This window comes from Tamandua tetradactyla, chromosome 1, assembly GCF_023851605.1.
Source record: "Tamandua tetradactyla isolate mTamTet1 chromosome 1, mTamTet1.pri, whole genome shotgun sequence".
In the NCBI taxonomy this organism is placed as follows: Eukaryota; Metazoa; Chordata; class Mammalia; order Pilosa; family Myrmecophagidae; genus Tamandua; species Tamandua tetradactyla.
This window is the reverse complement of record NC_135327.1, coordinates 192,935,163-192,962,335: the sequence shown is the minus strand read 5'-3', so window position 1 is coordinate 192,962,335 and position 27,173 is coordinate 192,935,163. Positions and strand designations below refer to the sequence as shown.

The 27,173-nt window shown below is 36.5% G+C and overlaps 1 protein-coding gene across 11 annotated transcripts in view; it reads left to right on the top strand.

The window, feature by feature from the left end:
• The window catches only part of EZH2 (enhancer of zeste 2 polycomb repressive complex 2 subunit), a 147,115-nt gene extending 120,903 nt beyond the window's left edge, over positions 1 to 26,212 (top strand). For all 11 annotated transcript variants that reach the window (XM_077148879.1, XM_077148847.1, XM_077148857.1 and 8 more), the window contains 12 exons: positions 9,312 to 9,403; positions 10,926 to 11,166; positions 11,838 to 12,007; positions 12,398 to 12,492; positions 14,541 to 14,581; positions 15,046 to 15,171; positions 15,939 to 16,117; positions 18,014 to 18,109; positions 18,764 to 18,845; positions 20,873 to 20,953; positions 21,119 to 21,203; positions 25,890 to 26,212. In XM_077148879.1, the coding sequence (XP_077004994.1) occupies positions 9,312 to 9,403; positions 10,926 to 11,166; positions 11,838 to 12,007; positions 12,398 to 12,492; positions 14,541 to 14,581; positions 15,046 to 15,171; positions 15,939 to 16,117; positions 18,014 to 18,109; positions 18,764 to 18,845; positions 20,873 to 20,953; positions 21,119 to 21,203; positions 25,890 to 25,950 (1,349 nt within the window). In that variant the 3' untranslated portion in view covers positions 25,951 to 26,212. The remainder of the gene's footprint in view (positions 1 to 9,311; positions 9,404 to 10,925; positions 11,167 to 11,837; positions 12,008 to 12,397; positions 12,493 to 14,540; positions 14,582 to 15,045; positions 15,172 to 15,938; positions 16,118 to 18,013; positions 18,110 to 18,763; positions 18,846 to 20,872; positions 20,954 to 21,118; positions 21,204 to 25,889) is intronic.
• Positions 26,213 to 27,173: the final 961 nt, after the last annotated feature.

The window sequence follows — 27,173 nt, the reverse complement described above, 5'->3', positions numbered from 1 at the left end:
TCTTTCCTTTTGCTTGCTTTGGGGTTAGTTTGCTGTCCTTTCTCTAGTTCTTCCAAGTGGACAGTTAATTCCTCAATTTTTGCCCTTTCTTCTTTTTTGATATAGGCATTTAGGGCAATAATTTCCCTCTTAGCACTGCCTTTGCTGCATCCTATAAGTTTTGATATGTTCTGTTTTCATTTTCATTTGCCTCGAGATATTTACTGATTTCTCTTGTGATTTCTTCCTTGACCCACTGTTTTTTTAAGAGTTTGTTGTTGAACCTCCACGTTTTTGTGAATTTTCTGGCGCTCTGCCTATTACTGATTTCCTTCTTCATTCCTTTATGATCTGAGAAAGTATTTTGTATGGTTTCAATCTTTTTCAATTTATTGAGACTTGCTTTGCAACCCAGCATATGGTCTATCTTTGAGAATGATCCATGAGCACTTGAGAGAATGGTGTAGGCTGCTGTTCTGGAGGGTAATGTTCTATAAATGTCTGTTAAGTCTAGCTCATTTATTGTAATATTCAAATTCTCTGTTTCTTTATTGATCCTCTGTCTAGATGTTCTGTCCATTGATGAGAGTGGTAAATTGAAGTCTACAACTATTATGGTAGATGTTTCTATTTCTCTTTTCAGTGTTTTGAGTGTTTGCCACATGTATTTTGGAGCATTCTGATTTGGTGCATAAATATTTATGATTGTTATGTCTTCATGTTGAATTGTTCCTTTTATTAGTACGTAGCATCCTTCTTTGTCTCTTCTATCTGTTTTACATTTGAAGTCTAATTTGTTGGATATTAGTATAGCTACTCCTGCTCTTTTCTGGTTGTTATTTGATGAAATATCTTTTCCCAACCTTTCACTTTCAACGTATTTTTATCTTTGGGTCCGAGATGTGTTTCCTGTAGACAGTAAATAGATGGGTCCTTTTTAAAATCCATTCTGCGAGTCTATGTCTTTTGATTGGGGAGTTCAATCCATTAACATTTTGTGTTATTACTGTACGGGTAGTACTTTCTTCTACCATTTTGTCTTTTGGATTTTATGTCATAACCTAATTTTCCTTCTTTTTACCTTTTCTCTTAGTCTTCCTTTCTACACTCTTCTCTACACCTCTCCTATCTTTTCGTATCTGTCTCTAGTGTTCCCTTTAGTATTTCTTGCAGAGCTGGTCTCTTGGTCACAAATTCTCTCAGTGATTTTTTTGTCTGAAAATGCTTTAATTTCTCCCTCATTTTTGGAGGACAGTTTTGCTGGATATAGAATTCTTGGTTGGCAGTTTTCTCTTAGTAATTTACATAGTCATCCCACTGTCTTAGCCTCCATGGTTTCTGCTGAGAAATTGACGCATAGTCTTATTGGGTTTCCCTTGCATGGGAATTGCTTTTCTCTTGCTGCTTTCAAGATTCTTTCTTTCTCCTTGACCTCTGACATTCTGATTAGTAAGTTAGTAAGTGTCTTGGAGTACGTCTGTTTGGATCTGTTCTCTTTGGGGTACCCTGCACTTCTTGGATTTGTAGTTTTAAGTCTTTCATAAGAGTTTGGAAGTTTTCAGTGATAATTTCCTCCATTAGTTTTTCTCCTCCTTTTCCCTTCTCTTCTCCTTCCTGGACACCCACAACAGGTATGTTCGTGTGTTTCATATTGTCACTGAGTTCTCTGAGTCCCTGCTCATATTTTTCCATTTATTTCCCTATAGTTTCTGTTTCTTTGGATTTCAGATGTTCCGTCCTCCAGTTCACTGATCCTATCCTCTGCCTCTCGAAATCCACCATTGTAGGTTTCCATTGTTTTTTTCATCTCTTCTACTGTGCCTTTCATTCCCATAAGTTCTGTGATTTATTTTTTAAGACTTCCGATTTCTTCTTTTTGTTCATTCCTTGCCTTCTTCATATCCCCCCTCAATTCATTGGTTTGGTTTTTGATGAAGTTTTCCATGTCTGTTAGTATATTCTAAATTAATTGTTTCTGCTCCTGTATCTCATTTGAATTGTTGGTTTGTTCCTTTGACTGGGCCATATCTTCAATTTTCCTGGCGTGATTTGTTATTTTTTTTGCTGCTGTCTAGACATTTAATTACCTTAACTGTTTTATTCTGGAGATTGCTTGCACTTCTTTTACTTAGGGTTTTCTTGATGGATGAATTTGTTGTCTATCTGATCTTTGACATTCAGTTCAGCTTTTTCTGGACCTCTAGCTTAGGTTTTGTTTAACAGAGGAGAATTTTTCAGTTTTTGTTTTCTTGTTTCTTGCCCCGCTTTTATGGTGCCTGACCCCCCAACCCCCACACCGTTAGAAGGGTCTGTGTAGGTATTATAGACCCCAGCTGTGTTTTCCCAGATCAAACTGGCCTCTTATCAGGGGGAAGGAGTGAACTGGTTCGGTATTCCCTGAGGGTGAGACCCAGCAGGTTGAAAGACTTTCCTGTGAAGTTTCTGGTCTCTGTTTTTCTTATCCTGCCCAGTATGTGACACTTGTCTGACTGCAGGTCCCACCAGCATAAGATGATACGGTACCTTTAACTTTGGCAGACTCTCCCTGCTTGGGGCATGGTGGAGACAGAGGAGAGTTTGTAGGTGGTTTTAATGGCTTCAAATTACCAAGCTCTGGTGTTTGAATTCTTTGAGGGAGGAATTCCACCTGAATTGGCTTCACTCCTCCCTCGGGGAAGGAACAGGCTGGAGACAAGCCCTGAAAGGAGCTTGTTTCTGCCTATGCCTGGGGCAGTTGCAGCCTGTGAAGTCCTACCTCTGAATCCAGAGGCAGTTAAGCCTTTGTAGAAACACAGCCACAAAAACCTCTGTTTCTTTGGTTTTTTTTCTTTTTCCTTTGGCCCAATGAGTGACCTCTGCTTTGACCAGGTTCACCTGAGCTGAGGGCCTATTTTTAGTAGTCAGAATTTGTTAATTAATGCCACAATTGGTGTTTGGCTGGGCTCAGCCCATGCTGCTGTTGAAGTGTCTTTCCTTTTCCCTCTGGGAAGAAGCATTGGGGCAGGGGCACTGGCTGCCGCGCCTTGGGGAACTCACATTTCTGGGGAGGCTTACAGCCAGTCCAGCTATTCCAGACCAGGGTACGCTGTTTGCCCGGTCACTGATGTGGCTCCAGGAGCTGTTCTGTACTGCTTCTAGTTATTTAGTAGTTGGTCTGGAGGACGAACTAAAACATGCACATTGGTAAGCTTCCGTCTTGGCTCCCAATCTGTGGGAGATTTTCTCCCCTGGAATTATGTCTCATGTCGGGGGGAAATGAAAATTTGTTTTGCCGAGTTGGGCTTAGAGAGAGAAGGTGTCCACATGTGGGCATACCTATAGGTAAGCTAAGCTTCTCCGCTACAGAAATAAGCTTCACAAGAGCAAGCCTCAAGATTAAAGGCTAAGCCCCCAATCTTGGGGTTTGTTCATATAAAACCTAACCCTGATAGGCTGAGCCTACTTAAATTAGACCCAAGAGTCACCCGCAAGAGAACCTCTTTTGTTGCTCAGATGTGGCTTCTCTCTTCAGCCAACAGAACAAGCAGACTCACTGCCCTCCCCCTCTGTATGTGGGTCAAGACTCCCACGGGTGTGGACCTTCCTGGCAACATGGGACAGAAATCTTAGAATGAGCTGGGACTCAGCATCAAGGAATTGAGAACACCTTCTCAACCAAAAGGGGGAAGTGAGAAATGAGACAAAATGAAGTATCAGTGGCTAAGAGCTCCCAAACAGAGTTGAGAGGTCATCCTGGAGGTTATTCTTATGCAGTGAATAGATAACACCTTTTTAGTTAAAGTGTAATAGAGAGGCTGGAGGGAACTGCCTGAAAATGCAGAGCTGTGTTCCGGTAGCCATGTTTCTTAAAGATGATTGTATAATGATATCGCTTTCGCAATGTGGCTGTGATTGTGTCTGATGCTTCTTTTATTTACCTTATGGACAGATGAGTAAAATATATGGATTAAAAATAAATAAATAATGGGGGAACAAATGTTAAAATAAATTTAGTAGATTGAAATGCTAGTGATCAGTGAAAGGGAGGGATTGGGGTATGGTAAATATGAATTTTTTTTTCTGTTTTATTTTTCTGAATTGATGCAAATGTTCTAAGAAATGGCCGTGATGATGAATATACAACTGTGTAATGAAAAAAAAGAATGTTCATATTGTATGTTGATTGGTTTTATTAATAAAACTTAAAAAGAAAAAAAAAAGGTTAAGCGCTTAACCTGTTGACTTGAAAGTCCCTAATGTTTGACAGAGTATCAGGGATTTCCTTGTTGGTAAAGTTCCATATTTTTTCTCCCATCCCTCAAGGGACTTTCACAATACTTTTTTTTCATTTTTTAATTACCTTTATTGACAAATCTTCCCACACAGCCTATACGTGGTGTACAGTCTGGCCCACAATGTCATCAAATAGTTGTATATTCATCACCATGATCATTTTTAAGAACATTTGCATCACTCCTGAGCATGAAAAAAGAAAAAATTCATACATCCCATATTCCTTACCCCTCCCTCTCATTGACCACTAGTGTTTCCATCTACCCAATTCATTTTATCCCTTATTCTCTTATTATTTATTTATTTTCTTTTTTTTTTTTACTCATCTGTCCATACCCTGGATAAAAGGATTATCAGACACAAGATTTTCACAGTTGCACAGTCACATTGTAAAAGTTATTATCTTTACACAATCGTCTTCAAGAATCAAGGCTACTGGAACAGAGCTCAACAGTTTCAGGTACTTCCCCCAGCCACTGCAATACACTATAAACTAAAAGAGTGTATCTATATAATACATAAGAATAACCTCCAGGATAACCTCTTGATTCTATATATAATCTCTTAGCCACTGAAACTTTATTTTGTCTCAGTTCTCTCTTCCCGCTTTTGGTCAAGAAAGCTTCCTTATTCCCATGATGCCGGCTCCCAGCTCATCCCCCAGGAATTGTGTCCCATGTTGCCAGGGAAATTTACACGCCTGTGAGTCATGTCCTACGTAACGGGGAGAGCAGTGAGTTCACCTGCTGAGTTGGCTTAGAGAAAGGCCAAATCTGAGCAACAAAAGAGGTTCTGTGCGGGGTGACTCTTACACCTAACTTTTTTTTTTTCTTAACTTTGTATTGTATAGTACAACATACTTACAAAGCAGACTAGTAAAGTAGTGGTTTTCAAAGCTGTCTTCAACAAGTAGTTATAGGACCGATCCCAGAATTTGTCACAGGCTACCATGCGACCCTCTCATATTTTTCCTTCTAACTGCTCCAGAATGTAGAGGTTAGAGGCTTAAATATTTTTTTTATCATCACAATCAACTTTTTTCCTTATTTTTTTGTGAATAATATATATACCTAAAAACTCTAAATTTCAAAATACAACACCACAATTAGTTGTAGAGCATATTTCAGAGTTTAATATGGTTTACAACTTTACAGTTTTTACTTCTAGTTGTTGTAAAATACTGGAGACTAAAAGAGATATCAGTGTAATCATTCAGCATTCATAGTCATTTGTTAAATACTATTCTTCTCTGTACAGCCCCACCATCACCTTTGATGTCTCCATCACTGTCTTCAGGGGTGTTTGAATTATGGCAGTTCTAAATTTTTCACATTGGAAGGGTCTATCACTAATATGGGGTAGGGAAATGGAGTAATCTGATGTTTTGGAGAGGCTGGGCTAGGTTTCAGGACTTGTCTGGACCAGGGACCCATCTGGATGTTGTAGGTTTCTGGAACGTTACTGTATTGCATGGAACCCTTGTGGAATCTTATATATTTCCCTGAGTGTTCTTTAGGATTGGCTGGAATGGTCCTGATTGGAGGTTGGCAGGTTATGATAGGTAGCAAGGTCTAACTGAAGCTTGTGTAAGAGCAATCTCCTGAGTAGCCTCTTGACTCTATTTGAACTGTCTCTGCCACTGGTACTTTATTAGTTACACTTCTTTTCCCCCTTTCGGTCAGGACGAAATTGTTGATCCCCTGGTACTAGGTCTGGATTCATCCTGGGAGTCATCTCCCACGTTGCCAGGGAGACTTTCACCCCTGAATGTCATGTTCCACATAGGGGGGAAGGCAATGATTTTGCTTGGAGAACTGGGCTTAGAGAGAGTGAGGCCACATCTGAGCAGCAAAAGAGGTCCTCCAGAAGTAACTGTTAGGCATGGCTATGGGTAGGCTAAGCTTCTCCGCAATCTATGTAAGTGTCACTAGAGTAAGTCTCATGATTGAGGTCATGGCCTGTTGCCAATACTTTTTGATTATCTACTTAATGTACTCTGGGATGTATCCAGGCTTTACATTAAGCAATACAAGATTATTTTTCTGGCCTTTCTGCGTTTGGGTAGGCTTGTATTTTGCTATTGTTATTTTTTAAATAGATCATAATTCACATGATTTACATTTCAAAAAGCATTAGAAGATGTACTGTGACATCTCCCTACCACTTCTGTTCCCTTTTCGTTTAAGTTCTCATCTCACTCCCCTATGGTTAAACCACTTACATTTGGTCTCTTGTATCTTTTATATTCCCTTTTGGCAAAAGATAATGGTTATAAAACTCTTATCATTTTCTTGGAATTTACCAGTTTTTATTGTTAGCTATTTTTACTACCGTTGCTGTTTCGACTATCCAGTGCTTTGAATAGTGACGGTGTTTATTTTTTGAGTTCCTTTTTATAAAAGTTGTCTGATACCTGAAATATACATAAAAATTTAAATGACTGTAAAGTATATTCAATAAGAATTTATTATTATTAACTCAATCATAAGTTCTAGTCAAATCAGGCAATAAATATGACATTTTCTACTGATTGTGATCACTTTTATTTTTATTACATGATAACTTAAAGTGGTATTTATCAATGGTAGTACTACATTACAAAGACTGATTAGATACGTCAAGTTTTATTATCTTCATTCGTGTCATGAAAAGAGTAGTTCTAGTCACATCTGTTGCCAAATGTGTAAGGATAGGCAAGTTATTTATTCTCTTTATTCATCTGTAAAATCACTGCTAAAACCAGGTGATTTCTATAAGGTCTTCCAAATCTTATTCTTTGGTTCCATATTTGTATACTTGTGTACATTGCTTATTTGGTGAAACGAGATTCTCTGCGTCTTTATATATTTTCATCATTTTTTTTAGGGTTGCCAAATTGATCAGTCTTTTTCCTATGAATGAAAACCTTTAGATAAAATTTTTCAATAAGACTTTATGGGTTGCTTTTTAAGTTAAAAAAAAAAAGTCCTTAATAGCCATGTTTTTTTCCTGTTTTGTATAATTTAAAGAACATTCTATCTTATTTCTCAAATTGTTTTTCTGACCTGAAAACTTTATATTCTACAATCTTTCTGTATTATAATTAGTTTGGAGTATATTTTGATAACTTATTTTGAAAGTCAGATAGTATTTTAAGATGCTTATTTGAAAAGATTATGTTTAACATTTTTGAAATTCAAAGCAATCAGGTTGATTCTTTAAATATGGAGTTCTGCAAATCCAAGGAATTTTTAAATTCTGCTGAGGGCAGTCTAGTCTTACAAGATAGTCTCTTGTTTACAGTTAAGTGAAATGTGATATTCAGAATGACAAAATTATCTCTTATTTAGGATGTTAGTAAGTTAAAACATGCTAACTTTTTTTTGTTGTTTGGAGAATACCTTATTAGTTTCTGTAATCAAACCCATGTATATAAGATCTTACATTATTAGTACAGTACATTATCCCTGTACAAATGGAAAAAATTAAGTTTAATGTTTTTAGACCAATATGATTGTTAATTTCTGTACAATGCCAACTGAACATGGTACGATGGGATACTTTTTCCAAAGTTGACAGTACAGTTGAAGTTTCTGCAAGTAAAAAGTTTTTTCCTATATAGCCTGAACTTGTTCTTGTCTTATCTTAAACTTTGTAGTTTTGGCTTATAATAAGTATCCTGTTTTCTAGTTCTGAATAAGAGAAATCTCCTCGGGTTAATTCGAGCAGAGGCACTGAATTGGAACAAGGGAGTCTCTAACCTATAACTATACCTATATTTATCTAATTTAAAAATATACATGCTAGAGGGAGGCATCCACATTTTACGAAAGAAAAATGTGTAGCTAAATGTGTATAGTTAAATTAGGCGAATATATTTTTGTCTTTTAAAACTGATATAATTCCTTGCTGATCGTGTGATGTTGATCTTCTAGGTGCTAAATATCTGTATTAAAGATCCCCCCCAGTCCAATTCAATGCCAAATTACCTGTCTCTGTTAGGCTCTGATGTTAGGAGAAACTCACACTTGAAATAGAATTTTAAGCCTTGAACTTCTACTTTAAAATATCATTACTTCGTCCTCTTTTTTTAATTCCTCCTTTGTCCCTCTTCATTCTCTTTTTCTATCATTACTTTGTCCTCTTTTTTTAATTCCTCCTTTGTCCCTCTTCATTTTCTTTTTCTTTCCCCTTTAAATTCTGTGGATAGGAGTGTGACTTGTATAATATTTTTAAAAACAGTTGTTTTGAAAATATGCTGTACATTTTCCTTCAAATTAAAATAATTTTCAACTTGTAAATAATTCTGAATGGCATTTCTATTTCCCTTTGTACTCTAGGAAGCAAACTTTCAAAAGAAGTTCTCTAAAGTCACTGCTGTGGATTCACACTTGTATAAATATACCCTTGTATAATTATTATCTCAATTATTTGGGAATTTTAATTTCAAACATTTTATCTCTAAAATTTGTTATCTTATTTTTCTGTAGAAGGGTGTGCTGGCCCTGTAATAGCTCTGAGTCCTTGAATTTTGTGGGTGATTAAGATTGATTTCAAGTTAGTACTCTGTAGCTGTTCTATTTATCTTTAAAAATTTTGTTTTTTATCAAATGTTATCACACCTCAGTACTCCCCATTTGATGAGCTGATTACTAACCTTTCTTTTGATGAAAGTAGCAAATCACATTTCTCTGTAGAGGAAACATCAACTGTTTATGGAGATATTAAAGGCCTCATTTGAAATGAACATCTATAATCACAGTTTATAGTTTATGGAATCAGTTACATGTGTGAGGGAAACACTAAGAAATCACTAATCATCCTAGAATTTACTGTTTCCTCCTTTGTTGTGTGGGGAAGGAGGGTAGGAGGAATAGAGTTAGAGAATCAATGAAGGATACGTTGTGGTAATTCAATAAGAGTATGAAGGAAGTTCTACAGAACAGAAAAAGCAAATTACTAGCCAGATTATATTTTATTAATTAACTTTCTACATTATTTTTTACATTGAAACTGGGAAAATGGTAATAAATATTGTATAGTTATACTCACATATTTTATTTTTAATTTTTTTTTTGCAGCTTTTCATGCTACACCCAACACTTATAAGCGGAAGAACACAGAAACAGCTCTAGACAACAAACCTTGTGGACCACAGTGTTACCAACACTTGGTAAGATTTATTGCTTTATTATTCCAGAGTTATTTCAGAACTCTTCAGCTTGAACTTTGGTAGAGTCAGTGTTAACATGTCTGGAACCATACTTTTAATGTCCATATAATAGGCAGAGTTTTCTAACCCATGTTATTTCTTTTATAGCTCTTTTGTACTGCACATTTTGTTCTTTCATTAATTTTTAAATTATTTTTTGTTTGTGTTATCTCTTTGGTACCATTTCAAGGTCTTTAGGATCAAGGACTATTATACTTTCCACAAGAAGGATGAGACCATAAAGCAAAGATAGCCCACCTAAAAACCCAGATCTCAGTAATTACATGCTGTATTTCCTAAGCCTTTCTCTTAGCTATAGCCTTTCTTTGGGTTTTAGACCCACTGTAGCTTGAACTGTATTATAGGTTTCACAGATTTTTTTTTTTTTAAGTGATGGAGAAAAGGTAAGGGTTAGGAAAATATGAGATAGAAAACTTGCTTTTTTACGGGTACTATCTTATTTTTACCATTTCCCCCTCTTTGAACCAAGCCACTCCTCCCTAGGAACTAAATGGGTTTATATTGCCTGTTGGATTTTGGACAGAAGATTCATTGAATGGCACCTGCAGAAGGTATCCTATTTTTAAGCAATTTGGTTTTTGTAGAATGAAGTATAAAACTGTTGGCTACTCAAACTTTTACCTTCTATTTCCACTAAAAAAATGGAATTCTTGGACATTGTTTTATAATACTCTTTATAAGGCAGAATTATATTTGGCTCATCTAAAATGTTTCTGTGTTAATACTTTTAAGCTATGCCTTTACCATTGTTTTATACTTTCTCAGACTGGATTCATGTATTTCATAATGCAAAATGTAAACCTTACAGTTTTGTTCCTATAAAGTTATTTTCATGTCTTCCTGTGGCTATATATTTCTCAAAGGAAAAAACGGATATTTTAACAGTAAGGCTGGAAGTGACAAAGTAAGCATGTTTATGTGCTTTGTATTCTTCTGCACATTTAAGTATTATTATAGGTAGATATGCATTATCTTCAGAAACACTGAGTTATGAGAGTCTGACAATACAATGCACATTAGGTTTATGATTGTTTACTTTTTGTTAAGATTCACTTAATTATACTCTGTGTATGTGTGTATGTATGTATAGTATGCATACCAGGAAATCATTAAATCAGGAAAATCAGAAGCCAGTGCTTGTAGAGAGGACTACCTTTAAATAAAGACATGTTTTTCAGCCTAATAATTATAATCACAATTAATGTATTTCTTAGATTCAATAGAGAACTTTCTTGCCTGATTTCGTACCACTCTAGTAAGCTATATATCCCAAACTTTCTGAAATTTTCATATTATCATAGAAGATAAAAAACAAGTGTATTTGTATATGCAGATGTTTTTGATAAATGTATATTGTGATAAACTTCTTGGGTTACTTGCCATATGTATTTTTTATTCCCTCCACCAGCAAAATGAGTTTTAGAACTTTATCTTGATGTTTATCTACATTTTTCATTTGTAGGAAGGAGCAAAGGAGTTTGCTGCTGCCCTCACCGCTGAGAGGATCAAGACCCCACCAAAACGCCCAGGAGGCCGTAGAAGAGGAAGGCTTCCCAACAACAGCAGCAGACCCAGCACACCGACCATTAATGTTCTGGAATCAAAGGATACAGACAGTGATAGGGAAGCAGGGACTGAAACAGGTGGAGAGAACAATGATAAAGAAGAAGAAGAGAAAAAAGATGAAACTTCTAGTTCTTCTGGTAAGACACATCTAATAATTATATTTCACTATTGTGTTGAAGGTTTCCTATGGTGAAGATTAAGGATGTGTAACATAGCGAACGGTTTTCTCGGTTGGGTATTTTCAGTATAACGAGAAATCGAAGATGTTCATGTTTTCTCTCAAGTATGTGTAGTCGAATAGCTGCTGTTTCTTGCTCCCCTTATCTCTCCCCCCACCTCCCACCTTCATCTGTAGTGTTTGCCGGTCCGCATTATTTGAGGGCTAATGAACTAGTTCATTTTCACTCTGTCATTTTCCTTTTTTCTGTCTTTCTCAGGGCATAATAAAATTCAGATCATTCAGTTTAATATTCTTTATATTCTGTGAATAAGTTTGGTTAGGAGAGAAAATTAGAATTACCAATGAGTAAGTTTTTACTGAAGTGTCCATTCCTTTCAATTATACCAAAGAATATTCCCATTTGCTTTGAATTTGGAAGGCTGTTAAAGACAGTTCATCCTCATGGTGAAAAGTTTCCATGAAAGAAAATTCTTGTTTGATATTTCTAGTCTTAATTTATTAAGAAATATATGATTCACCTGCAAATTCCCCCCACACCCCAATTTTTGTAACAGACCCTAATTTGACTTCTTACTGCTGTTTTTCTCATTAAGCATTTCTTGACTAATGCTTAAATTTGATTTGTAGAAGCAAATTCCCGGTGTCAAACACCAATAAAGATGAAGCCAAATATTGAACCTCCTGAGAATGTGGAATGGAGTGGTGCTGAAGCCTCAATGTTCAGAGTTCTCATTGGCACTTATTATGACAATTTCTGTGCCATTGCTAGGTTAATTGGGACCAAAACATGTAGACAGGTAAGCATATCTGATAAAATATTGTTAAAAGAGCTTCACATATAGAGAAAGGTAAATACTCGTTTCCAACCAAGAGAAAATTCTTGGTTACTTTTAAAGTCGTTCATCTTCTGAAAATAATTAAATTTGTCTGTGATGAGAGAACTGGATTAAAATTACTTTTCAGCTTGTTTTATAAAATTTCCCTGGTTTAGAAAGTTAAGTAGGTTAAGTAGCATTTGATTTAACAGCTAGTAAGAGTTTAAATTTAGCATTGCTATTCTTGATCAGAATATAGTAGTAGCCACTGTGCCCTAAGAAGAGAGAAATTTTTCTAGTCCATATGAGCTTAAAAATGGTTTGCTTTAATAAGAATGTTTTTATAACTCTGTGACTGTGCCTCTTTGTCAGGTGTATGAGTTTAGAGTCAAAGAATCTAGTATCATAGCTCCAGCTCCAGCCGAGGATGTCGATACTCCGCCAAGGAAGAAGAAAAGAAAACACCGGTAAGTCTGTTGTAAAGCAGTCTAGAGAAGCTTCAGTTAAGGTACTTCCTGTGGGCAGTGATTGTTTTTTACCTAGTCTATTTAAAACAAAACAAAACAACAACAACAAACTGCCATCAAAAATAGACGTAAGGGGGGGAAATAGACCTAAGATGCTGGAGACCCAGATTCAATTCCTGGTGCCTGCCCATGCAAAAAAAAAAAACAGACCTAAGGAGTCTTGTTTTCACTGGTAATTGTGATAGTATCTTTCATTAAGAATACAGCAGCCATGAATAAATTTGGTGTGTTGAACATCATAAAGATTATGGTAACCATACTGCATTTTGTTTAAGAAAAAAAAATATCAAAAGCTTCTCCAATAAAATCTACATAAACAATTAGTTTAGCATTTGTAATATATAGAATGTATCTGAGATGTGTTCCTGCCGTGAATCTTGTGAATAATCATGTGAGTTCTGGGCCCATATATTTTTTTCCCCCCTATTATTTATTTATTTTTAATCAGTGTTTTACTCCTCTGTCAATAAGATAGATAAAAGGAGCATCAGACAAAAGGTTTTCACAATCACACAGTCACATTGCAAAAGTGATATCATTATACAATCAACTTCAAGAAATATGGCTACTGGAACACAGCTCTACATTTTCAGGCAGTTCCCTCCAGCCTCTCCATTACATCTTGACTAACAAGGTGATATCTATTTAATGCGTAAGAATAACCTCTCTACTCTGATTGGAATCTCTCAGCCATTGATACTTTATTTTGTTTCATTCCTCACTTCTCCTTTTTGGTCGAGAAGGTTTTCTCAGTCCCTTGATGCTGAGTCCTAGCTCATTCTAGGATTTTTTTCCCCACATTTTAGGAAGGTCCACACCCCTGGGAATCATGTCCCATGTAGAGAGGGACAGGGCAGTGAGTTTGCTTGTCATGTTGGCTGAGAGGAGAGGCCACATCTGAGCAACAAAAGAGGTTCTCTTGTGGGTGACTCTTAGGTTTAATTTAAAGTCAGCTTATAGCCTGTCCTTTGTGGGGTTAAGTTTCATATGAATAAACCCCAAGATTGAGGGCATGGCCTATTGTTTTGGTTGTCTCCACTGCTTGTGAGAATATCAGGAATTCTCCACATGGGGAAGTTTAACTTTCCACCTTTCTTGCCAATCCCCCAAGGGGACTCTGCATATACTTTTTGTTCACTTTCAGATCACTCTGGGATTTATTGGGGCATTTTTTTAGGTGTTGGGCATTGCATTCTGATATCCTGTATGAATTTTGTTACCCACAAATGTTTGTAGTTAGTTTGTGACACAATGTAGTGAATACTTTCAGGCAGACAAATGTAAATGTAGAGCCAGAAAAATCATGAATGTATTGTTTGTTTTCATCCCCACCACAACCCCTCTCCTTTTTAAAAAAGGGGCATATGTATGCTACATTTTAAAACTAAATATAGTCATTGTAATTAGAAGTTAAAGAACTTGAGAAGTTTCTTAGACCTAAGTAGATGGTTCTGAATTTTTTTGTTGTTTCTTACCATTTAGTTCAATTTCATGATTAATGGTGCCTGGAATTAGATTAAGTTTATTCGTATAATCCATTTTAGAATAAATCAATTAGGTAGGAATGTTATGGTACATGGAGAAAGGACTGCTAGTATATCCTGAGTAGGTGATATCGTGAAATATAGGGAGTATTGCCATTGGCTAAGTTTCTTGGCAGTCTGCTGGTTCTGTTGTTATAAAAAAGGCCTGTGGAAGGGCAACTGTGGCTTAGTGGCAGAGTTCTCGCCTGCCATGCCGGAGACCCGGGTTCGATTTCCAGTGCCTGCCCAGGTGAAAAAAAACAAAACAAAAAAGGCCTGTAGGGATCAAGCTGTTTTTGAGTTTCTTTGAACTGATAGCAAATATAAAGCTTGGTAGTTTATGACTCTCTGTAGTTACTTGGATTTAAGGCACTGCTATATTAATGTTGGGGTTGTAGCTTTACAAAAAGTTTGCTTCTAGCCAATAGTCTTATGTTTGTATTTTATTTTCATTTGTTTTTGCAGGTTGTGGGCTGCACATTGCAGAAAGATACAACTGAAAAAGGGTTAGCATCTCTCCCTTCAACTTTATCATTAGCTTTAAAATATCTGATTTGTTTTCATTTGCTTTAGAGTAGTAACTGGACAGACATAAAATTGTTGTTGGGATCGTCTGATTGATTTCTGTACAATTTAACAATTTAAATTGAGAGGTGTGTATTAAGCCCCTGTCAGTTCTCTTTTCAAAATTTTGATGTGAAAACTGATTGGATGGAGTGAGTCAGTGAGTGCTTCTTTAACAAAGAGAAGTACTTTGGAAAATCTGAGAGGTCGGCGATTGTCCTTCAGAGTTCATAAGCAATTTGGGGTTGTGAGGTAATTTTTGTAAGTAGGAATGTTTAACATTGTAAATACAATGAAGAAAAACCAGCTAACTTCCAAAGGTTGTATGGAAGAATATACTTTTGATTGTATGAACATTTCATAGCCCCTTGGATTAACTGGTCTTCATCCTGTTACCTTTATTTAGATGGCTCCTCTAACCATGTTTACAACTATCAACCCTGTGATCATCCACGACAGCCTTGTGACAGTTCATGCCCTTGTGTGATAGCACAAAATTTTTGTGAAAAGTTTTGTCAGTGTAGTTCAGAGTGTAAGTATTTGTCACCTTGATGCAATCCTGTGAGGATTAAATAGGTCTTTGGTCATCAATTTAAAATAATTTAAATCAAGCATTAGAAAGTAGGATTTCTTCCTTTCTTACTTTAAGAAATCTGCTAATTGTGCAAGCATTTGCGCCCCATAATTAACATTGTGTTAAACATCCAGCCAGTCTCCTGGGTAATGTGATTGGGTATATGTGCAGGTTGGGCAGAAGTCTTTTAAAGGAGTCCACCCCCTTGCCCTTCTTTGATCATTGTAATTAATATCATAGTAAAATTGGCACAAAATGTAAAGAGATCTAGGACTACGTTCCCAAATAATTGTTGGGCACCAGATGATTTTATCTTTCAGAATAAAGGAATGTACTATAAGGGTAATGATTTTCTTGTAATTATTTAATATAACTGCACATAAAACTTGAATAATAAGGAAGTATTTAGAATTTGTGCTATTAGAGTGTCATGGAGCACAGATACAGAAGTCTACCCACCCATCCCTCACACACCTAATTTATAAATCATGAAACTTCAAGTACATATACCATTAACAAATAAAAAATGGAGAAATAAGAAACCACTCGTGATCCTTCTTATTTCTGACATTTTTAATTTGCCTGTACTTTAAATTTGCTCAGTTATACAATGTGAGGAATAAGTGAGTTAATCAGTTGCTTAGAACAATACTTGATATACAGTGTTGTACAAGTTTTGATGCTAAAAACATGATGATGGTAAAATGAAGAATATTTCTCTGAAGGTCAAAACCGTTTTCCTGGATGCCGTTGCAAAGCACAGTGTAACACTAAGCAGTGCCCTTGTTATCTGGCTGTTCGAGAGTGTGATCCTGACCTCTGTCTTACCTGTGGAGCTGCTGATCACTGGGACAGCAAAAACGTGTCCTGCAAGAACTGTAGTATTCAGAGGGGCTCCAAAAAGGTAAGTAAAAATTTCCTTCTGGATGATCATATCTTGGTTAGATATATAGTGTGCCAATGAAAAAGGTCATTGAATAGCATAGCTAACTTACAGAAAAATTGTTGACTCTCAGGCAGTCTCTTTATAGTTTTTTTAAATAGAATATGTTACTTTTGTGTAAGATACGCTATTCAATTCTGAAAAACAGCCATTGGAATAAGAAACCTATTTTTCTACCTATTTAAAAGACAGTTTTAAGTTCTCTAGTCTCTTAATACAAATGGTGGTTTCTATTAGAGAGATCTATCAAATAGTATTATTAAGTTCTTTCTTGTGCAGAGGAAAAGATGAAAATTTTCCATTACTAGTTTTTTACACTTAGTTCCTGTTTCCCTAATAACCTTGAAAATGGCCCAACCAGGAATATTGTATTTCAAGCCTTGGAATTGGATGCAGGTGATTTTAATTGTAGCAGCCAGGCGATAAATCGGAATTCAGTATTTCATTTTTAGTGTAGATAATGGGTTCTTCAGTGAGTCCTTTTTATAAAAACAATAGCTCACATTTATTAAGTATTTAATAAATATCAGGCACTGTTTTGAGTATTAAATCCTTAATCTTCAAAACCCTATGCATTAGGAATAATTGATAACCCCATTTAAAAAGTAAGGAAACCTAAAGTCACAAGACTTGTAATAATGGAGCTGGGAATCAAATCCAGGCATTCTGGTTCCAAAGTCCCTCCAGTTAACCAGGATGCCATCCACCTGCTTGTGTGTGTGTTTAATATAATTGCGATCACATGACTATTGGTAGTCCTTTTCTACCAGAAATTCTGCTTCAGGGAAAGCATTAAGCTGTTCTTGTTTTTGTTTCCTCGTGTCTTTGAGCCAAAATCTGCTTTCCTGGTGGCTCTGATCATTTTGTTTAGCCTTGCAATCTAATTTGCTTGGTTTTTAGGCATTTAGATAATTTTACTCAAGGTACTTTTAGGTTACCTAGTCACAGTGATCGATGGTACAGTTTTCCCTGGCATAATTTCTCTCCCATCCCTAAACTTGCCATTCTAATGACACAGTCCTGTCCTCAGCTTGTTCAGAAAGTACAAGTAATAATACTTATTAGCATTTACGTGTCCCCTAACAGTATTTAGCTATTTTAGTTTCAGATAAGGAAGGTATTTGGGAAATTTATATGCAGTGTATGTAAGATGGACTGGCATAGAAATAGAATGGAAGTCAGTGTGATTAGGGAGCCTTTTTAAAGGTCACAAAATTTTTAATGAAAGCTTAATGAGCCATGATGAAAACTATCTGGGAATGAAGTGCCCTAATTGTGAAATTGACAGCCAGGATCACCTTGCCAATCCTGCTAAAAAATAGAATGTTGGATTGATTAAGTCCTGAGATCTACTTATGGTAATTTTTCATGTCATCTATACTGTGAAAGAAATGGCCAGGCTTGGGGAAGGAATAAAAGCTGATGAAGAATCAGAATGTCCTGGTGGGCTCTTAACTGAAAATGAGGACAGAAATCACTTTGGGGAAATGGAGAGAGGGTTATGGTTTGGTGCCGTTGTATTTAAATACAAATTGAGAGTAACTTAAATAAGGGGAGTCAAGGACTGAAGAACTAGTGGGGAAGTAAGAGTGTGGCAGAGAAGTGAAAGGGACCAGTAACATCGAAGGTAACTTTTTTTCCTACGATTAAGGATACTTATCCTCTGGTTTTGTGGTGTCATCTCCTTTGACAATACTTGAAAGATGACCACTCAATTCAGGGTACTTAGTAGCCTTGTATTGAAATGTTGCTTTAAAATAGGTCTGAGGATTTACAATAATGCCTGTGTTTTCACTGTGTAGTCTTGTTACCAGTCCATCTTTGCTCTCCTTTCATGATTGTTTTTTTTTGGTCTAGCATTTATTACTGGCACCATCAGATGTGGCAGGTTGGGGGATTTTCATCAAAGATCCTGTGCAGAAAAATGAATTCATTTCTGAATACTGTGGAGAGGTAAGGCAAAAATAACCCCTGTAAGGATATTCAGGAAGCATAATGCACATTTCCTGAATCACATGTATTCAAGTGGTATTGTATATAATAGCTTTTCTTTGTTTAGGATTGATTTCGTTGGGCAAGCCCATTGGCTTTGATTAGAAATAACTTAATACAAACTACCTTCTTGGCTCAGACTTATTTATGCTTGTAAATTAGCTTAATAGCTACAGGTTGCTTTGCATTTAGACACTTATCTGGGATGGCAGGAAGGTGAGGAATAAGAACTTGCACTTTTCTGTCCTGCTTAATCCACAAATTAACTGAAAAGGAACTAGAAATGCTTTTTTAGTGTTGGGGAAAATGAGAAAAATCATTGATCAGCTTCAATTTGAAACCAGTTCCCCCAGTTTGTAATTAATAACCTGCAAAACAACTTGCTAATCAGTCATTTTGGATGTGGAAAAATTTCTGAGCTGAAGTCTTTAAATGTAGTTGTTTTCATATAAGTATCAGACAGAATGGAAAATTTAAAAAATTGGCCTTAGTAGCACTTGGTTCAGCATTCTCAAGAATCTCATCTTTGCTTGATGAGCTCTTGAGTTTGTTCTCCTATCAGCAGGCTTGACCACATGATCCCCAAACAATTTTTTCCCATGTCTTTCTCTTTAGATTATTTCTCAAGACGAAGCAGACAGAAGAGGGAAAGTGTATGATAAATACATGTGCAGCTTTCTGTTCAACTTGAATAATGGTATGTTTAAGAGTTAGAGGGCATTTAGTTGCTTTAAAAAAAAAAACCAGACTTTTTAGTGTGAAATATATTCAAACATCCTCCATACAAAAATAATACGAGCCCCATAGAGAATCCCAACATACTGTACTCACAGACACCCAGGTCCATCAATTTTAACCCTTTACCATATTATTCCATCCATCTCTTTGAATTTATACATTCATTTTCTGAACACTTGAGTGTAGTTTTTACATATCTTGTTTCTCTAACCCTTCACACTGCTATTATGTTCAGTTCCTAAGGACAAGGATGCTCACTTATGTAATCACCTCAAGTAAAGTTCACAATCTACAGTTCAATATTTGCACATGTCCCAATAATGCACCTGTGAGCCTTACTATATCCCAATCCAGAATCGTGTATTGCATTTGTCATTGTCTCTATAGTTGCTTTTTTTTTTTAAATTGTGGAAACTTGTATATAACATAAACTTTGCTATCTCAGCCACTCCCAACTATACTATTCTGTGGCACATTCATTATGTTGCAGTACCTTGATTACCTTCTGTTACTAAACTTTCCTATCTCTCAAACAAAATCCTCCACTTATTTTGCATTAACTCCTCTGCCTCCTGCCCCGGCAATTTGTACTCAAATTTCTGCTCTATGAGCTTGCCTGTTTTCCACTATTTTCTTTGTAGTTATCATGAGTCTTAAATTTAACATCCTAAATTTATAACAATATTGTTTGCTTTGATTACAACTTAACTTCAATAGTATATGCAAATTATATCCCTCCATCCCTCCACCTTTATGTGGGTCTTCTCATACTTAAAAGCCCCAAACCACCACTGATTTATCATTTACATTTTCTGCATTTACCTTTTAGATTTTTTTTCATACATGCCAATTTTATCTGCACATTATACATAACACGTCTGATTCACGGAATTGATGACAACACATATCCTCTTTAGGTATCAAACTAAGAACATTGTAGCAACAGGGCTTAAGTATCTCATTCCACATTTACTAAGAATGAAATCAGTTCAGCACCCACTTACCCATGTATTTGGGCATTTATAAGTGCACAGCAAGTTGCTGGGTACTATGAGTTTACAAATGTGTGTGTGTTAATAACTTTATGCCCTTAGGCTGATTAAAATTAGCAGGGAAGGACATGACTACCATCTGAAAAAGTAAATAACAGCATGAGATTAAATTGGAAAAAAAAGCCAAAGATTTAATATATGAATAAATGATGAATTCATCTTTCAAACACTCATTGAGAGTATATTATGTCTTTTAGATTTTGTAGAAAGTAAGAGAAAGTGGAGTTGAAAACCAAAAATACAATACTGTTTGCATTTATATTTACCATTTTCCTTATCCTTACTGGGGATATTTATTTCTTCGTGTGGCTTCAGTTAACTAGCTGTTGTTCTTGCCTTTCAATCTGCAGAACTCTCTTTAGCATCTCTTTTCAGTCAGGTCTAGTAGTGACAGTCTCTCAGCTTTGGACTGTCTGAGAGTGTCTTAATCTCTCCCTCATTTCTTTTCCTTTTTTTTTCCCTCCCTCATTTTTGAAAGACTTGTTCTACATATAGAATTCTTGGATTTTATCCATTTAGCACTTGGTCACCCACAGCCTTCATGCCTCCAAGTTTCTGATGAGAAATCATATAACAATGCCTCAGTTGGAATAAATAGCAGAACAGTTTTCCATAGATATCTGGAATATCTGTTTTATGTTCCATACATCTAAAAATGCTTTATATTGATGTTGGGAGGAATTTAGCCAGATTCCATTCTTTTGTATAATTTATGGTCCATAATGCAGTATCTCTTTAATGATCACTTTAATTTTAACCTAAAACTGTATTTTCTTCCCAATGTAATTTTTTCTACCGACTGAAGTTGCTTAAATGATTTGATTTTGAAGGCAAACCCTGAAGAACTATAAACAGTTGTTTCTAGAATTATAATATAACTTTGGGTTTATTGATCTATAAAATTAATTGGTGGATTGTGTTTATTTTTGTTTAGATTTTGTGGTGGATGCCACCCGTAAGGGTAACAAAATTCGTTTTGCAAATCATTCAGTAAATCCAAACTGCTATGCAAAAGGTAGGTATAAATATTTCAATTCATAAAAAAAGTTTGACAATAAGAACTCTTTTTCCATACTGTGATAATGGACTAGAAGAATTCTGGGAAAGATGTTTAAGATGTATACAGGCTTGGCCTATATTCTTTCTAACTGCTCACTGACGTGGGTGTGTTTATTTCCAGTGATGATGGTTAACGGTGATCACAGGATAGGCATTTTTGCTAAGAGAGCTATCCAGACTGGTGAAGAGCTGTTTTTTGATTACAGGTTGGTAAAACAAACAAACAAACAAACAACACTTATAGTTTGATCTAAAGGCTTTTTTCTATCTGGGCTCAGAATTATAAGACAAAAGGCTCCTGCTGCTACTCTGTACTCCCTGTCCTTTTCTATATTTTCTTTTCTTAATTTGTTTTGGTTTGCTCATGCTGCCAGAATGTAATATAGCAGCAATGAATTGGCTTTTATAAGGGGAATTTATTAAGTTACAAGTTAATAATTCTAAGGCCATGAAAATATTCAAATTAAGGCATCAGCAAGAAAATATCTTCTCTGAAGAAAGGACAAAGGTCCTGGGTTTCTTTGTCACATGGCATTGTCTCCTGTCCTTCTCTCTTGGTTTCTGGGTTCATACGGTTCTCTCAGCTATCTGCATCTTCAGATGTCTGTGTCTTAGTTTCATCTCTGCCCTCTGTGTGGGCTCTGAGCTCTCTCAATGTGTCTGCACCCACAAGATTGTATTAAAAGAGCATGGCTTTTCTGGGGTGCATAACAGTTTCAAATCAGCATATTTAACCCTCTGGATCTCCAAAAGACATGTCCTTTCCATACAAGATTCATTCATTCTATCACAATATCACAAAAGCCTTAAACCATTTCAGTAACAAAACAAATAGAATGTTAAGCCCAAGAAGTACAAAATCTTATCAAATCAGCTACAGGTGTGGTTTGTCCTAAGGCAAAATCTTCTTCTGACTGTGGACATGTGAAATGTAAATAAGTCATTTGCTGCCAATATACAAAGCAGGGACAGTCACAGGATAAATGCTCCCACTTCCATAGAGGGAAACTGAAAGGAAAACTGGGGTTACTGGACCCAGTAGTTCCTAAAACCAGCAAGGCAAACTCCATTAGATTTTAAGCTCTGAGGATCATTTATAGAATGACATGTTCTCTCTGGAGTTTGAGAAAGAGACAGTTTCACCCTTTCCAAGGGTTTACACAGTGGCCCTTCTCTCTCCAAATACCTGGGTGAGGGTTTTAACATGCCCAGGTATTGGGGAGACCACCTTGTTCTTGGCTTATCTTCTTCAAGCATGTGGGTGGCACCTGGACTCTCTGCCTCTTCAGGACACACACTCAACCCTTTTAGAACAGTGGGGTGTTGATCAGGCTCCCCTTAATTCATGGGGGAGTTCTTTCTGAATGCTCATTCATTATTTTGAGGGGGAGTTCTTTCTCGTTGTTCATTCATTATTTAGCATGGTCACTGTTGGGGAATTAGGTTATGCTTTCTTTGTATTATGTTTTTTAATGGGGGAGAAGGTACAAAAACTACAATCTTTAGCTATTAGGTATAACTCCTAAACCTTATCACATCATGCTTTTATGCAGCTGGTTTCTGGATGATTGCATTTTTAAAAGTAAACTTGGTAACACTTGCTTTTGTTTACTTAACAGTATATTATGAATATCTTTAATTAGAGCAACATTTGAAATAGAATTACTAGATACTAGTTTAGTTCAGACTTTTTTATTTGCATGGGCAGGCACTGGGAATCGAACCTGGGTCTCTGGCATGGCAGCAAGAATTCTGCCTACTGAGCCACTGTGATCCGCCCCAGACTTTATTTTTTAATAGTTTATAATTATCTTCTAAATTCCTTTGGAAATAAACACACAAAACCTGAAAGTCTTGAATTTTTCCTGACCAAACTTTTCCCAACAGCATGTGCTCAAGTCATGTCTCATCTTTGAATCACATTTAGGTAATTCTTAATATTTCAAACATTTTTCATTATTTTTATCTGTTATGTTGATCTGCGATTTTTGATATTACTATCAGATTGTTTTTGGGCACCACAAAGCATATGCATATAAGATGGCAAATGTCATTGATAAATGTTGCATGTGTGTTGGCTGTTCCACCAACTGAGTGTTCACTTGTCTCTTTCCCCTGAGACATGGCAATTTTGAAATTAGGTCAGTTAATAACCCTAGAGTTGTCCTCTAAGTATTCAAGTGATGAGTGGTCCATCTTTCACTTTAAATCAAAAGTTAGAAATGATGAAGGTTAGTGAGGAAGGCATGTCATAAAGCGAGGTAAGCTGAAAGCTAGGCCTCTTGGACCAAACAGCAAGTTGTTAATGTAACGGAAAAGTTCTAGAAGAAAAGTAAAAGTGCTACAGGAATAATAATAAACTGAAAGTTTTTTCCCCCGCCCCTGATGTGAATAAAGTTTTAGTGGTCTGGATAGAAGATCAAACCAACCACAATGTTCTAAGCAAAAGTCAAATCCAAAGCAAGGCCCTCTAATTATTTGAAGGCTGAGAGAGGTGAGGAGGCTGTAAGCGAAAGGTCTGAAGCTAGCAGAGCTTGGTTCATGAGGTTTAAGGAAAGAAGCAGTCTCCATCAAAGTACAAAGTGATACAGTAAGAGCTAAAGTGGAAGCTGCAACAAGTTATCCAGAAGCTCTTAAGGTAATGGATGAAGGCAGCTAACAAAAACAAGATTTTCAAAGTAGACAAAACAGCCTACTGGAAGAAGATTTTTCATAGCTAGAAAGGTGAAGTCAATGTTTGGCTTCAAAGAACAGGCTGATTGTTAGGGGCTAATGCAGCTGGTGACTTCAAGCTGCACGCCAGTACTTATTTACTATCCCAAAATTCTACGGCTCTTGGGAATTACGCTAAATCTACTCTGCCTGTGCTCTGTAAATGGAACAACAAAGCCTGGATGAGGGCACATCTGTTTACAAGCATGGTTTCCTCGATATTTTAAGCCCACTTTTGAGACCTGTTGCTCATGAAGAATTATTCCTTTCAAAGATTTTTGCTCATTGATAGTGCACCTGGTCACACAAGTGTCTGGTAGAGATATGTAACAAGATGAATGAATGTATGTTGTTTTCCTGCCTCCTATTACAATATCCATTCTGCAGCCCCCAGTCAAGTAGTCATTTAAACTTTTAAATCTTAATAATAAATGTATTTTGTAAAGCTATAGTTGCCTTAATGATTCCTCTGGATCTGAGCAAAGTCAGTAGGAAACCTAGAAAGTATTCACCATTCTAGATGCCATGAAGGACAGTCAGGATTCACAGGAGGAGGTCATATCAACAGGAGCTTTGGAAGAAGTTGATTCATTCCTCACGGATGACTTGGAGGGGTTCAGGACTTCAGTGGAGGAAGTCACTGAAGATGTGGTAAAAGTAGCAAGAGAACTGGAATTCTAAGTGGAGCCTGAAGATATCACTAAATTGCTGCAATCTCATGATAAAACTTGAATGGATGAAGGGTTTAGAAGCAAGTGGTGTTTGAAATGGACTTTACCCCTGGTGAAGATGCCATGAACATTGTTGAAATGACAACCAAGGATTTAGAATGTTCCATAAATTTAGTAAATAAAGCTGTGGCAGGATTTGAAAGTTCTGTTGTAGGTAAAATGCTATCCAACAGCAGGATCACATTGACATAGAAATCTTTTGTGAAAGGAAGGGTCACTTGATTGTTGTCCTATGTTAAGAAATTGCACAGCCAGCCTAACCTTTAAATAATCACCACCTTGATCAGTCAGCAGCTGTCAACATCAAGGCAAGACCCTCTGCCAGCGGCTTACTGGAAGGCATAAAGTGATGGTTAGCATTTATCAGCAGTAATGTTTTTAAAATAATGTACACTGTTTTTTGTAGATGTAATATTGGACACTTGTAGACTTCAGCATTATGCAAGCTTAACTTTTATATATCCTGAGAAACCAAAAATTCATGTGAATTGCTCTGTTGCGGTGGTCTGGAACCGAGGTTTCTAAAAGTTATGTTAACATTTAGGGTCGGATCAGATTTGTGATCAGAGGATTGCCTAAGAGTGATACAGAGACCCAAAGTGAGCACATGCTTTTGGAAAAACAGCACTGATAGATGTGTTTGATGCAGGGTTGCCACAAACCTTGAAGAAACACAGTCTGTATGAAGTAAAATAAAACGAGTTATATCATTCAAAAGCTTGGTTTTTGAGCTTTGTCTTAAAGTAGGGCTCATGTTTAAGAATGATATACTCATGCCCAATTGAAGGAGAAATCTAAACGAAATCTGACTGGACCTGAATAAAGATCATACTTTAGAGGATGGTCACTGCAAGCTACTTTCATCTAAGACAGGTGCACTCCTGAAGACTCTGCTACTTTGCCTCCTAACACCATTTACACGCAGCTCTTCCTCCTTGTTCTGAGGGAACTTACGTATACTTTTGGTTGTCCCAGAGGGATGTGTGTTGCTCCCACTTTCCCTGCACTGCCCTTCAGAGGTAGAGTTTTCACTGGTCTTTTTGGCGTTGTTTTGTCACCATTTTTTTTCCTACCTGTAGCCAATCAGCTATAGTCTTGTTTGGCCCTTTTCCTTAGTTTTGTTTATTATTTTTCTTTTCCTTCTATTCACTTTCAGTCAATTTTCTACAATGTTAGGCCTGAGTGTAATATGCGGACCTGGCCTTCCTAGGGCATATTATTTCAGAGCTAGACAGGAAGGGTGGGTGGGCTTTCTTAGGTCCTGGGGTGGCTATGAGAATGGTTGCAACGAACAAGATTTGTCCAGTTCAAAACTGAACTTCTCAACTAGAAATATTACCAGTGACAGGAGCATGCATCTGTCAGATTTGATGTTTTTAAACTATTGGTGGCACCCATTAAATTAAGCAGACTTAGTATGCAGTCATTACTTTTTTCATGTTGTTTCAGATACAGCCAGGCTGATGCCCTGAAGTATGTGGGCATCGAAAGAGAGATGGAAATCCCTTGACATCCGCTACCTCCTCCTTCCCCTCTTCCTCTGAAACGGCTGCCTTAGCTTCAGGAACCTCTAGTACTGTGGGCAATTAAAAATTAAATGCAGTTTGAAATTCCGAATTTGCAAAGTACTGTAAGAATAATTTATAGTAATGAGTTTAAAAATCAACTTTTTATTGCCTTCTCACCAGCTGCAAAGTTTTTTGTACCAGTGAGTTTTGCAGTAATGCAGTATGGTACATTTTTCAACTTTGAATAAAGAATACTTGAACTTCTCCATGTTGTTGAGTCATCCATCATAGTTTTTATTAACTGAGTTTAGAAAAGGATTGTTGTTTATATGAAAAACTCTTGGATTTAACCTGTTTGGCTTTCAGTTGCTTCTGTGAATCTTGAGTCATTTAAATAATATTGCCTATTAATAAGTAGAAGATACCCTTATGTGAATATCCCGTACTGTGTCTCTGGGGGATATAGAGTATAAGGGCTTGAGCTCATAGGATTATCTGAGTGGGCTATGGACCTTGAAAATCAGCTTCTTCAGTCTGTTTCTCATATAAAATGACAGATTTGGATTAACCCACCTAGCTGTAAATCTGTGAAAGTTAAAAGGTATATATCAAACTAGTTTTATATCTAGTCTGTGGTGTTTAATTAGTTGCATGGTAGTTGCGTCTTTGACAGAATTAGAGATAAATTTTTTTATTTATTTGTAAAAATTAAAACTAATTTACTTTTCTAATGCTGTAAGCATTTATAGACTTTTTAAACTTTCTTTTACATCAATGCATAAAGCGCACAGGAAATTGAGTTCTGGATAATTTCCCACTTGATTTTGGTTATGAAAAGACCTTGTCTTAAACACTAGCTTCAACTGTGTTATTCTTACATTTTCCCCATGGTTACTTTAATGATAGCGGTGATATATTTTATGCTTCTAGTTAGCTACACCCACCCATGGGTAGCTGCTGACTGTTTATAATAGCTCCAATGTTCCACCTTTGGCACACCACTTTTGTGATGGGTCAAATGGGCAGCCATTTAGCCCTGAAGATTATTTTGGTTTGTTTAGTCTATACTCATGTAGAGTTCATTGCTGCTCTATTTTTTCTAGTGTTTAAAGCACTCAAACCATCTTCAGGTGCACAGAGCTGGGAGGTGGATCCTTGAGTCCAGTAAGATTAACATATCCAGACTCAAATGCATTAAAAAGGCAAAAGATGTTAGACGGAGATT